The 13,635-nt window shown below is 35.0% G+C and overlaps 1 protein-coding gene and 1 long non-coding RNA gene across 2 annotated transcripts in view; one reads left to right on the forward strand and one right to left on the reverse strand.

Moving 5' to 3' along the window:
* LOC145731890 (kalirin-like) overlaps positions 1–13,635 on the forward strand; it is a 68,536-nt gene that overhangs the window by 19,677 nt on the left and 35,224 nt on the right. The window contains 5 exon segments of the mRNA XM_081983882.1: positions 8,051–8,322; positions 8,676–8,768; positions 11,348–11,596; positions 11,655–12,021; positions 12,732–13,602. Coding sequence (XP_081840008.1) covers positions 8,051–8,322; positions 8,676–8,768; positions 11,348–11,596; positions 11,655–12,021; positions 12,732–13,602 — 1,852 coding nt within the window.
* Positions 2,443–3,426, reverse strand: LOC145731782 (uncharacterized). Its single transcript, XR_014178877.1, has 2 exons — positions 3,299–3,426; positions 2,443–2,885 (listed from the first exon to the last, which is right to left on the reverse strand). It is a non-coding gene; the product is annotated as an uncharacterized LOC145731782 (long non-coding RNA).

The raw sequence follows: 13,635 nt of genomic DNA on the forward strand, positions 1-13,635 counted from the left end.
TAGATTAAATTGGATACAGCAAATGCATCGAAAACATTCTGACCTTCCACAGAATTGTCTCGGAACGACCTAAAATGTCCTTATTTCGACCCTAATTTCCGGAGTAATAATCATTTAAAGGGCTTTTGGTAAAAGCTTTAGAAGTTTTACGACATCCCCGGTAAGCAAAAGCTTTTGCAGGAGCTATGGGCGCACGCAAAAGCTCCGAGGGCCGCAGAAGCAGAAGAAAAAGAGAGATTCTTCAGTTTCACGCTCCTGCCGATTTGATACGGTCGCGCGCGTTTCGGTTTCGATTGCCGGCCTCCTCAAGTCGTCGATTGGTTTACTAAGATTTTTTTGCCGATTCGGCTCACAATGGCCCTAATTGGCCGCTAATTGTTGTTGGCGGCGGTTTTGGGTCGCCGAACAGGGATTTTCTTATGGGACACCATTTAAAGTTCAGAAAATTTGATTCAATGCAAATGTGAAGTGTTATTTAATAAGGTAAATTTTGTGTTTTTTTTACTAATAGTTTCAATGAAATTTAAAAGGTGAAATTAATTGCAAAACAATATTCCTAAAATTTACTTTAAATCATCTATCTTCAAAGAGACAAATTTACATTGGCTCTAAACAATTTTTTCTTCGAACCTACCCGAAATTTATCTCTAATAAATTAAATGAAAAGGTTACAAAATGCTTCTGCAAACTAAAATCTAACTAGCATAATTTGAAAAAATAATTATAAGAATAAGTTCAAGACCTGCATTTATCACTGAGGTCAGTAAATTGAATGCAAAACTCAGAACAGTACTGAAAAATGTTTAGAAAAAATCCTGGTTTCAGTTGAGAACAGTAACTACCCAGAAAGTTTGGAAAAACACATTTGAGTGATATGAAACACAATTTGTCTCGTAATTTGGGTATGTGGGCAGTTACGGACCTGCGATTTTCACTGGGATCAGAAAATTGACTATAAAAACCAGAACCGACTGGAAAATTTTTAGAAAAAATTCTGGTTTTGGTTAGATGGCAATAACTACGAAAAAAGTTGGGAAAAAGTTTTTCTAACTTATTGTTTTCGTGACTTTTTTTAATTTCTCTTAACTTATACTGTCTTGCTCAAATGCTTTCTTCTTCTAACTTGCAATCTGTTTTCACTTTTACGACAGTTTAGAGTAACACTAAATAACCAAAAGTAACAATACAAATTACTTACAGTTACCTCAACTAGTATAATATTACAACAGTAAAGCTGTTTGGCTGTAGAATTTCTTTTTGACAAAAAAGCGTTCATTGTTATCGTTTATTGATTTAAATGTGGAATTCTCGCAATCACTACACTTAAGACCATAATTGAAAATTGGAACAGACATTAGCAATGCCATACCGAGGCCTATAAGGTCATAGTCCATTTACAGCTTTTAATTGGTTTTGAAGGAAAATGAAGTGGAAATCCCATTTGTTTAAGAAAATTTCACTTTCGAAACCTTATAATTGTAACGTAACTGACCGGAAAACGTGAATTTCTCTCCAAATGTTTGATGGACTGCTGGAATATCACAAAAAATAAGTGAAATTACTGTTAATTTTAGTAGTTACTTTATGCATGGTGGTATTTAAATGATTCACCTATCTGTAACCAGGTACTTTCCATTTGGTATTGCACTAATATAAACCCATATTGAGTGTAATTGGAGAACCCTAATCCACTTGTTTATTTTTAATTTAATGGGGGTTAGTTTATGACTTTTTAAACGGTTGAAGTGGATCTTTTACGCTTCCATCGATTTGCATTTTAAACAGGGTAGTTACTGTTAAGCTCTCCCAAACAAATTAGATTTTTTAATTAAATTATTAATTTATATTTAATTATTTATTACTGTCTACAGCTACAAAAGTAGCATTTGTTTTAATTTATAAATGCAAATATGTGTTTGACTCGAATAAGATAAAATTGATTTTTGTACTGCCCTTCATACATACAATTTACATCTAAAAATTAAAGTGAAAAAATCACAAACTGTACCCATTAAGTTGAAATTTTTATTAATTACAGTGACAAAATATTCTACTTTACATAACTAGTTGAGTAAAGTATAATTTGTGTTTATTGGTAAAGAAAGTTAATTTCGTTACTTCCTGATTTAAAGCGTGGAGGTGTTGAATTACTTTAAGAATAATAGTACCACTAAAAAAATTAGTATGAAACAAGTTTTGAAATTCTCTTATTATGTGCAAACAAACCACCATTCTTGACACAATTTTGTTGGTTAAAATAATATTTAACATAATTAAATTCAGTGTGTAGTCCTGCATTGAACGGACAGCCAACACCAAAAAAACAAATATGCAACTTATTTCTAGATATGTAATAGGCGGACTGGTTTCATTCATAAGTACAACGTTTGCATACGAACCGAACCACTTTCCACTTAATAAATAACATTAATAGACCACCTAACCTGTCCAGTGCATACATTTTATTTTACAAATTTTACAAACCCCCAGCTGAAACAAAGTGTGGGAGGTTTTCACCAGAAAGATCCTTATCTTTATGCCAGGAGATGTGATCTGATGACCTGGAGTTAACTATAAAAACAACATTTTAACGAGCATGTGGTTCAACAAAGAACTGATTGTCCATAAACGTATAAAAGTGGTCCTTAAAAGCGAGGCAATTTTTCATCAAAAGAAACTAAACTCTTCAGAAATCCCTCAGGCTGCGTGACGGATTTACGAGGGGTGGGCCATACCCCACGTTTGTATAATAATGCATCTTTTGTAGTTTATATGCGTTTCCGTTTTTGATTCCTCCAGTCGTTGAAAAAGTCCTTTATAAAGCTTTTAAGCTTCGGGTATACGGTCTGAATACTGAGAGTTTGATCCAAAGTTGGCTAAATCACCTACGAAGGTTTTTTGACTGAATAATTCAGTTATTTTTGTCAGAATCAAAGTTATTTTATACTTCTTGGCTAAAATTTTGGTTACGTGGTTTGTTCTCTCTAATAACAGTCTCGAAATGAAAAATTCCCTAAAATCGTTTTTTTGCGTGTTTTCTTCAATTTGTCAAGCTACGAGCAACATTAATAAAACAAAATTTCCACTAGAAATCAGGAAAACTTGAACCAAATATGATTGTTATCAAAAAATTGTGAAAATAATCTAGTGCTCCATTTTAACTGATAAATTACAACTAAACTAATTTAATAACAAAACGGTAAACACCCATAAAAACGCTGACCATGTGCAACTAAAGGTAACTTTACAATAACGCGATTTACGTCCACCTTGACACACTAGTCTTGATTTACCGTACCTGCGAGTATTCTGGTTTAGAGACAATATTGATGTCCAGCACACTCTTCCGGTTAAGTAGCAGTTAATATTAACTACTACAGGCAACGCGAAGCTTAAGTGCCAATTATGAAATCGAGTCGCGCCTATATGTTTGTTAATGTAATAAGATTGATAAGTTTCTTGACAAAAATCTCAATTGCATGACAATTTCTGTACAATGTTATCAAATTGCCAAACATTTTTACGCATTTTTTGACAGAACAACAAAGTGGTGCATCAACAGTGCTACAATTTTTTTCAGAGCTTGGTTGTTTTGCACTCTTTGCAAATATTTTCAAAATTTGGCAACACTTCTTGTTGATTTTCTGTAGGAATCGAAAATATAAATAATACGTAAATAAAGCAATATGACAATAATTATGCCATTTTACACCATTTGCCTAAATCTCAGCACAATGGATGGTAGTTTGTGTTTGGTCAAAAAAGCAGCAAGCTGTGTCGTCTGCATAATCCAATTTTTGGTATCTATTAATAGTATACAGGGTGGAGCTGCTTAAATCTTAAGTATGGTCAAATAACGGTTTAAGTAACAAACGCAAACAGTCCTTTTTTCACAATAACTTACTTTGGATAGTTTGACAGTTCTTGTGGACAAAACTACCATTTTTCACTCTCACACCGTACATTTTGGTTAATTAACTATGATTTTCTGCTACAAATTGGCAAGTTAAAATGACCTGGGGGAATTTGTTCTTTTTTTAGCAGGGTTTAAATTATTACAATGCTATTAAGGCTCGAAACGAGCCAACTTTTATTTGGCTCGAACACCGGAGGTTCTATGTAAAACCCTTCATTTCCACCCTGGGCAAAAAAAATTATAAACGTCCCTTTAATCGGAAAACTGTCAGGACCAGATGCGATTCTGCGGCGAAATGAAGGGTTGCAAACAGAAAGGAAAAAGTTCGATTTTTCTTTCTGTTGAGAGTATTTTTCCTGCTTATTTATGTCTTTTCTACAGGTTTTTTGTGCAGTAACATGGTAATTATGGATAATTTGTTTGCCTTTGAATGTACAGATTTACTTGAGTAACCTTAATGAGCACAGGGTAGCCAAATTTTGATATTTTTTTAAGAACATAAGAAATAACATAAATCTTAGTCTTAATGGACTTTAGTATGAAAAAATCATTGAATAAAGTGAAGTAGATCTAAGTAACTTTGGCAACAACTCGTGTTCCGACAAACAATGTTGTCACGTTTAACTTTTAGAGTTTAATATGTTCTTTTTTAAATAATTAACATATTACTTCTAAACAACACACACGTGACTAAGTTTGTTATAAAAAACATCAGACCATGTGACATCTTTGGTTTTCTATAACGGTTCAAATCGATGATGAATCAATTGAGCTGTGACCAGTAAAATCCGCCTTAAACTACTATAAAAAGTAAAACGTTACACAGACCAAGAATGTAATTATATTTTATGTTGTACACAGTAATTAACATGTATGTGGAGCTAGGTTAGACAAGTCACGAAATGAATTCGTTTAAAACTGAATAAACGGACAATTTACTAGTTAGTGATTTACTGTTAATTTACTAACAAATGATAATTCAATAAAGTGATAGTCACGACAGTAATTTCTTAATCAGGACATTTTTTAGCTTGATGAGAACGAAATACTTCCTCTAGTTAGATGACTTATTAAATGTTGCCAATCAAGTTTTTTTTCTAGTCACACCGATTATTTCTAAGTGGAGCGTACTAAAATTCAATTCGAACTAGATTTGATGCAATCTAAAATCACGATGTAAAACAAACAAAAAATATCCTTCAAGAAGATTCTAATGGTGGTTATAATCCACTTAGACGTTATGCACAAAGTCCAATAGCACAATAAACAATTAATCTTCCATATTGAACTGTCAGGTTGCTAGGAGAGGAGATTGAATAAACGGGATGAACTTTCTCTCTTTTTGTATAATGGACCTGTCCGACAAATGGCGTGGGCACGATGGGCCCCCTACACACGTATTATTTACCTATACGTTTGACTGACCTCTATTAATCTGTACTTGATACGGTCATGCATCTTTAAAGTGTTGTACGTATTGTTTCTATTAATAATCGTGCGGATATAGATAGTATATCACACTGCATATAACTTATCAAATTACTAACATGGTGATTGTAAATTATTATTTATTTAGTTAGTAATTTTGACAATAATTATTGTGCCCTGCTACTTTTTTTGACCAATCATTGACCAATATTTGGTAAAGCCATACTTTTGCAGTTTAGTTATTCTATTCATTAATAACATTAAAAATAAGAAATTTTTTTAAGTCTGGTTAACCCAAGGTTAAATTAAGCCGATTTTGTCAGTATTGAGAATGAAATAATTATGCCAGTTTGACAGTCCAGTTAAGTGAAAAACTAGGATTATTACAAAAAAGTATGTAATTACCTGCTATCAGTACAAACTGACCTTTACATGTTGTAATTCAGCATGTTCAATAAACGGACATTCAACTCGTCTAACCTGTCGTAACTTTGCTGTTAATTAATACAGTTCATGCAATTATTTTTATAAATGGGTTTATTAACGGTTAATAAAGTAAACAAACTATTAAACGGTAAAATCACTTTCTAGAAATTGGGTAAGTTTGGAAATTTCAGTATATTATTGTAAAATATATGGTGTAACATCTGTCTGTTGACCCTCTCGGTAACAACACAGACATTTCGAGGGTGGTTTAAGAAGAACATCAGCATTACTCACCTCCCCTTTATTTTTTTTCTCGCGATGGGGAAGCATAGAACCTAATGTAATTTATTTGACGATCTTATGTGCGGACAGGGACTATTATCAAATTATTGGACACTTGTCCTGTCATGTTGAGTATTTCGTTCATAAATTGAGACACCCTTTAAAGAAAAAAGATGATAGCAGGCATGTTGTTAAGACGTTTCCAGATGTAGGCAAAATGTCAACGAAATAAGGGGTAATGATATAATTTTAGCTACCCTTAAACGCCGTTAACGTTCAGACGGAAAAATGTCAAGCTGTGGGATTAACAACCCTCCCTACAATTTCCTGTGTCTCTTTCAGAGCACGTAAATTGCAATAACCATTAGCATTTATACATGATGTGGCATCAATGTAAAGTCTAAATTGAGTTTGTGATTCGTTAAAAAAAAAGCAGCAAGCTGAAAGCTGCTTTCAATCACAAACAATCCACTGTGCTGAGATTTTGGTTAGAGACTTTACAGAATTGCTTTTAAATCTGGGAAAATTAACATAATTTGACATTTAAACGTCATTTCGAGCATTAACTGAAATTATACTGTTGCCAGCAAGTTAGTGGACGAAACAATGTTGTCAAGATGTTTTAAAATAACGGTTTTTTTTAAGGAAGACCTTTCAAAAACTCCCGTAAGATGATCTTTTCATGCCTTCAGTGGCTTGAAATTTTGCAACCATTGGCAAAGCTCCAGAAGTCTTAAAAATGTTTTGCCAATTTCAAAATAACGGTTTTACTTGGAAGACGCTTTAAAAAGGTTTTCTCCATTCAGTGGTCTGAGACGATAAAATTGGTACGACAAACAAAATAACACCTTACGACAATTTGCGCATCTTCCATAAAGTTCCAGGGGTCTTAACAATATTTTTTTAATTTCAAATTAACGGTTTTTCTGTGCAATACCTTCCAGAGACACCTTAACGAGGTTTTTCTCTTGTTTTCAGTGGTCTCAGATAATTAAATATTAAATGGTCACAAATTTTAAAATAACACTTTACAACAATTTCCGAACCTTTCATGAAGCTCGAGAGGCCTCAAAAATGTTTTGAAAATTTTAAAATAACGTTTTTTTTTATAGAAACCCTTTCAAACACTTCTTAAGATGGTCTTTTCATGCTTTCAGTGGCTTACAGCAAGTACTCTCCTACCAGAATATGTATTTTTAAACATGGTTTCTGGTCCCATATGGTGCCTAAAATATGGTTTTAATCAATATTGACAAATTTATCTGCTAAGAAATTAAAATATTAAGACTTATCCATCCAACACTTCTGTTTTCACTAGTATCCAGACCGGAAAGTGTTTAATCAGCCAAAGTAAACGTAGCTATCCATCAAATTAAAGGTTTATTTGGAAACGCTGTAAAGCTCTTAACCTTTTCTCCACGAATTACTTGAGGAAAAGTTTAGGAAGCAAATCGCGTTTCCCGAAGGATATGCGGGAGGGAAACGAGGAAAGGCGCTTGTTTTTTTTCTGCTTCTCTCGAACGAAGGCAAATGATCTGTGTAACAAAACGAAAATGAAGTTTGCTGATTATTCTGGATTTTTACGTGTTAAAGTGAAGTGGAGCGTTAAACTGATAAGTGTTAAAGACTTGAAGATTTTGGTTAAAGTGTTTTAAAGTCCAAATGATAAATTACACATTACACTATGGTCAAAATTAGCTTCAAACAAATCACTCCAACAGTAGGATTTGTCATAAATATAACTAGTAATGGTAAGGCAAAAATTAAAATAAATACAATGAAAGCCGTTTTGCTCTATTTCATTCTGGTTAATAGAAGCTATATCAGACAGTCCAAAATCGAAGAATATCATTTTTCAAACGTCAATATCTTGAAAACCTTCCTGTCGGTAGTATTTTTTATATTGATCTATGTCTTTCGTCGTGGGACACCCTGTATATGATATGTCATATACCTCTATGTTGTATATGTCATAATGGACATCTTTTTTCATTGCAGAACACTTATACGAACGCGGACAAGCTTCTGGCCGCGGCAGAAGAATTGGCCCATACGGGCGAGTGCGACCCTGACGAAATATACAGCGTGGCCAGAGAACTGGAGGCCCACGTTGCCAGTTTCGCGGCCAGGGTAGAACAGAGACGGAGACGTCTCGATCTCGCCGTCCTGTTCTATACCAGAGAAAAGGAGTTGGCCAGCTGGTCGGACGAATTGAGGCAGGAGTTACAACAGGAGGAGAGCGCTGCTGAGCCTTTGGAGACTGTGGAGAGGTGATTTTACTAGTTCTATTAACAGATTCTCCAAAAAAAAAACTTTAGAAAGGAAAATTCCAGTGGCATGTATGTTTTCAACAAGTTAATCTCTTTATCTAACTACGTCTATTAAAGAAAGATGGAGCAACGTAAAAAGCTCAAATGGTCATAATTGATCAGTCAGATATTTTCTGACCAATCGGAAAGCAGCAGAGAGCCCAATATTTGAGTTCTATTCTTCGTCTATTGACGTCACATATATTTGACAATATGGTATAGAAGCATTTGTTTATAAATTAACTATTCCTACTACGGTTCTGATATTTATATCACAATTTGACAAGGTTAATAGTTGAATTGTTGGTTGGCAGGTTACTGGAGCAAACCGACCAGCATCGGGTTCAAAGTTTAGAGGCCTGCGCCTCTACAATAGGACAAGGTGAGGCTCTTCTTCAGGAATTGAGGTAAGTTCTAAAAATGTATCTTCTTAAGTCTTCTTTCTTCAAAAAACTTAGTTGTGGCAGTTCAAATGCCTTCAAGATTCTAAAACCTCTTCTAATCAGCATTTAAGTGTTTTTGATTTAGACAGTTGAAGGTTCTGAATATAGAGAGAAATTCTTCTCCAGAAAACTATCCCAAAACCTTTTTCTTTAAATCTGTATTTTCTAAAACTGTTCACGCCTTTGCTCATCCTTCATTTTACCAACAATGCCCTTTTCGCCACATTATGTCCTGGAAATTTCGTTACTGTCCCAGCTAGTGATTGATGACCCGTCCAGATTGTAAGGTTTTTGAGTCTTTCCTTTTGTCGTTCATGGTTTTTTTTCTAGTCAGGGGTGGAACGTGATTAATTAATTTTTTTTCCACGCTCCTAATTGCATCATTTTATACTGCAACAAATTAAATCCGGTTAAAGCTTAAGATAATATCAAACTGAATAAGAACAGCATGTTGCAAGAGCGTTAAACTGGGTATATAACTGCCTCCAGGAAGTTACTAAATTAAGGAAGTTGCTGAAGTTTTCGTCTAGGGAGTAGTTGGCATAAATATAAACCAGGCTTTGGGGTCTTCAATTATGAAAGCGTATATGAAGGCTTTTAAGCTTTTTAAAAATTTAAACTCCTAAATGGACTAGCCGCTTTACATAAAGTGATTTAAACAGTCTGGTTTAGTTTATATACTGTGTGACCATTTTAAATTTGTCTTAAAATTCGATTTTGTCTGATCGAGAAGCTTATTTTGTATTGTTTTTTTATTCCATTGCAGTTTGGTTTATCATTTACTCCTCCGTTTCCCAAACTCAAATTTTCAGTCAAAAACGTCTTCATTCAACTCATCACATATTTTCAGTTAATTACAGATTTTATTGATGAACCAATTTTTACTCTGTAAAATGAAAATGGTACATTCATATACTCATAAATAAAACCTTGACAATGGTTCCACATCGTTTAAGGTTAATCAGCCAAACTGAGTTGGCAAAATAATGACCGACAAAGGTTGTTAACACTGGACTTAGTTTATCCTGGTAGATTCAAGCTGGCTGAACGTAAAAATAGGTTCAAACTTGTTTCTTCTTCAGTAACCCCTATCTTAAAACAGAATAAAAAAGCAGACGTGTATTTCTCGGCCCAAAAATGGCAACCCAGGCTATTTAATTCTGCTAGGTTTGTTGTTTTTTAATTCCATATCATGTAGAGAGGGTCACCACTCAAGTTAATCTTGTTTACTTTACCAAACCTACATTACAAGTTACAAGTAAGATTTAATTGGAGTGGATTGGTTGGTCTGCACTAAAAAGTTTATTATTATAAGAGAAGAAGACTCATTTTAGCTTATCAATATGAAATGTCTTATCAATGGGAATCCTGTTATTCAAGCCAATTTGGACATTAATTACCATTTTCTTAAATGTTTATTAATAGAAAAAATATTTTTTTGTGACAACTATATTCTACTTTGTTTTTTGTTTATATCACAGTCAACTCACTTTTTCCCACCAATATTACTTAAATACTTTTCTTTTTTCTTACTTTATGTTATTTGTTTATTATTTTCTTCTAACAGACAGGATGTGTGGTCTCCTTTCTGCTTTAAGTTCATTTTCAATTAAACTGAAACTAATGTCATTAACAGTCATTTTGGTTTGCCTTCAGGCTGAAGCCAATTTCGACCTAATTACCATACAATTTTTAATCGAAATGTATCTATTTAACACTTTCGTAGCTTTTGTGGACAAACATTGATTGACATTATTTTCATGGAACTACTAATAATTTGAAGCTAATTTTGACTTATTTACAAGAGTTATTAACACACTATGTTTCAACAACTATAAAGTAAAATTGGTTGTGTGGTGGCGCTCCGGCTACGAGTTACATTGGCCCCCAGGGGTACCACCATGACTCACTTGGCTTTGTTTCGTTTTTACATTGCTTTATCCTTGGCCTAAACGGCTTTGTTGGCCCAATCAAAAATTCAGGAAAAAGCTCCATTTTAGTAAACTGACAAGTTTTCAGGATTTTCAAGTGATTTAACTTATAGAGAAATATATAGGACAATCAAGCAATTGTGTATTGATGACGTCCCACGTAGTTCTTTCAATTGATCGAAACTGTAGGAGTTGCATTAATGATGTTGTTGCTGCAATTTTCCCTTGTCTAATCAATTTTCCGCTCGTTTTCTCAAAGGAAATCAATTGGGTTCGTTTATTTCTCTGATGAGCTCCTAAAACTGTCTACATCGTAAAAATTACAATTCGAACAATGCCATTTCATACCAGACAATATCTTAATCAAAGATCTATACAGCCAAATATGGAAATGAATTTAATAACTAGTTATGATGAAGTTGTAATAAGCCCACATGGTACATTCTAAACACACGACTCTAGGTAAATTATTATAATATTTACTTAGCTCATAATATGTACAGGGTGACCATTCCGATTCAATTATAGAACAATATCAGTTAGGACAACACTTTAAAATACTCTTGAATTCTTCTAATTCTAGATTCAGCTAACAAAACATGACTTTTTCAGATCAATAGGAGATATGGACTCAACAGGATCAGTAAGTGCTGTAGAATCCGCATTGGATCGTCTGGCAAAACAAAGAAACGACCTGGAGGAGTTGTGGGCTGCGCGTAAACTGCGCCTAGACCTCAGCCTGAGACTGCGCCTCTTCGAACGAGACGCCCTCGAAGTGTCCTCCCAACTGGACATGTGGAACGAAGAGCTCCAACACAGTGAACTCACTAGGGACATCACCAAAGCCGAACAATTCCTCAGGTTTGTAGCACAATTTTGAAAAATTTAGGTCAACATAAATGTATCAAAAAAATTGTAGATTACACAACGAGAGCGTGTCCCAAATGCAAAACACCACCTACCAAGTGCTCCAACAAGGACAAGAGTTGATTCAGGTGTTTGAAAATTCTGGTATCTGCGTAATGGCCGATGCGCAGTATAATGCTCAGACTAGAGTACAATTCCTGCTCGAGTTCTTGCACGATCGCGAGGTTGATCTGGAGGAACTCGCCGAACTCAAGAGAGTGAAGTTGGAACAGTGCATCCAGCTTGGACAATTCCAGAACGATGCCAATCAAGTGATTAGCTGGATACGGAACGGGGAATCGATGCTGATGGCTAGTTTTACCATTCCGAATAGTTTGGCAGATGCTGAGTTGTTAAAGAAGGAACATGAACAATTCCAGGTTAGTATTGATTCAGAGTATTGATAAACCTGATTTGATGGCTTGTGCCATTAAACTGAATTATTTTCTATGTTAAGAACCAGAGGAAATAACTATTAATGTTCAAAAAAAGTGCTTTCCAAGAAAATACCAAATTCAATTGTAAAACTCTATTCTGGAAGCTTCCTTTCCTTAACTTTGGGTTTCAGCGACTGTAAAAAGCTTAAAATGTTCGTCTTGAACTGATCTTTCATCTCGTGCTAACCGCCACACTATTAGATATACAGGGTGTTCAATAAACAAAAAGAAAACAAGTAAATTTGAAACTAACGCTCTGCCAGATGTGACCGCGTTTACCTGATTCAAAGTGGGTGTAAATCTAGTCCACTGGTTGCAGGATGTCATTTTGAATATTTTTGTCTCTTCCAAATTTTTTAGTTCTTAGTTTTATTTTTCTTGGATTTTCAAATGTCATTATTGACACTTAATGTGAGGTTGTTTCTGTGTCAAAGGAAAATGACAAGTTTTTATGACAATCTCAAAAAATTCTACTTCCGTCTTTGTACTCCATTGAAATATTCCTACCACAGCCTTTACCTTATCTTTTTTTTCTGCTTCTTTTTCTGTAGTTTCCTCTTTTCATATCTTCTACACAACAGTTTTACTTTAATTGCCTTGTGATCAGTAGTTTTTAGTATACATATTGCGGTCTAGCTTCGAATTGTTTTTAGGTCGCCATCGAGAAAACTCACACCTCAGCAGTTCAAGTTAAATACAGAGCAGATTCGTTAATCAACGGCAACCACTACGATCCCCAAAGTATCAGGGACATTTCCGAAGAAGTGACCAAAAGGTGGCAACAGCTGGTCACGTGCGCAGAAGAACGCCACAAACTAGTCACTGCCAGCCTAAACTTCTACAAAACAGCTGAACAAGTCTGTTCTGTTTTGGATAGTTTGGAGCGCGAGTACAGACGTGATGAAGACTGGTGTTCAACCGGACAGCCTAATGTGGACAAAGCCACCTCCATTTCGCAGCTAATCAACAAACACCAAGAACAAAAGGAGGCCTTCCTCAAAGCTTGCACTCTAGCACGAAGAACTGCGGAAACTTTTCTGAAATACACAACGCGCAGCCTGCAATTCTACAACTTCACCAACACAGGCAGCAATCACGAGTCTAGAGTAAAAGGCATTCTGGAGAAGCTGTTGAGCCAGGAAAATAAAGTGTTGGAACACTGGACGCAGCGTAAAAAACGTCTGGATCAGTGCCAGCAGTTTGTTTTGTTCGAACGATCGGCCAAACAAGCTATTGAATGGATTCATGATACTGGAGAATGCTACTTGACCACCCACGCCACCAATTTGGGAAACAACATCGAAGAGACTGAGAGCTTGTTAAGGGAACACAACGAGTTCAAAGGAACTGCCAAAGAAACTAGAGAAAGGGTGAAACTTTTGATCCAGTTGGCTGACAGTTTGGTTGAAAAAGGCCATGCCCATGCTAGCGCTATCAAGCAATGGGTGGCTGCTGTGGATAATCGCTACAAAGACTTTAGCTCACGAATGGAACAGTACCGACAACAACTTGAGGAAACTTTAGGTGAGTCCCATGTGATTAATCTTCTAAGTAAAC

The sequence above is a fragment of the Ips typographus genome, linkage group LG7 (assembly GCF_016097725.1).
Source record: "Ips typographus isolate SLU linkage group LG7, UJ_Ityp_2.0, whole genome shotgun sequence".
NCBI lineage: Eukaryota > Metazoa > Arthropoda > Insecta > Coleoptera > Curculionidae > Ips > Ips typographus.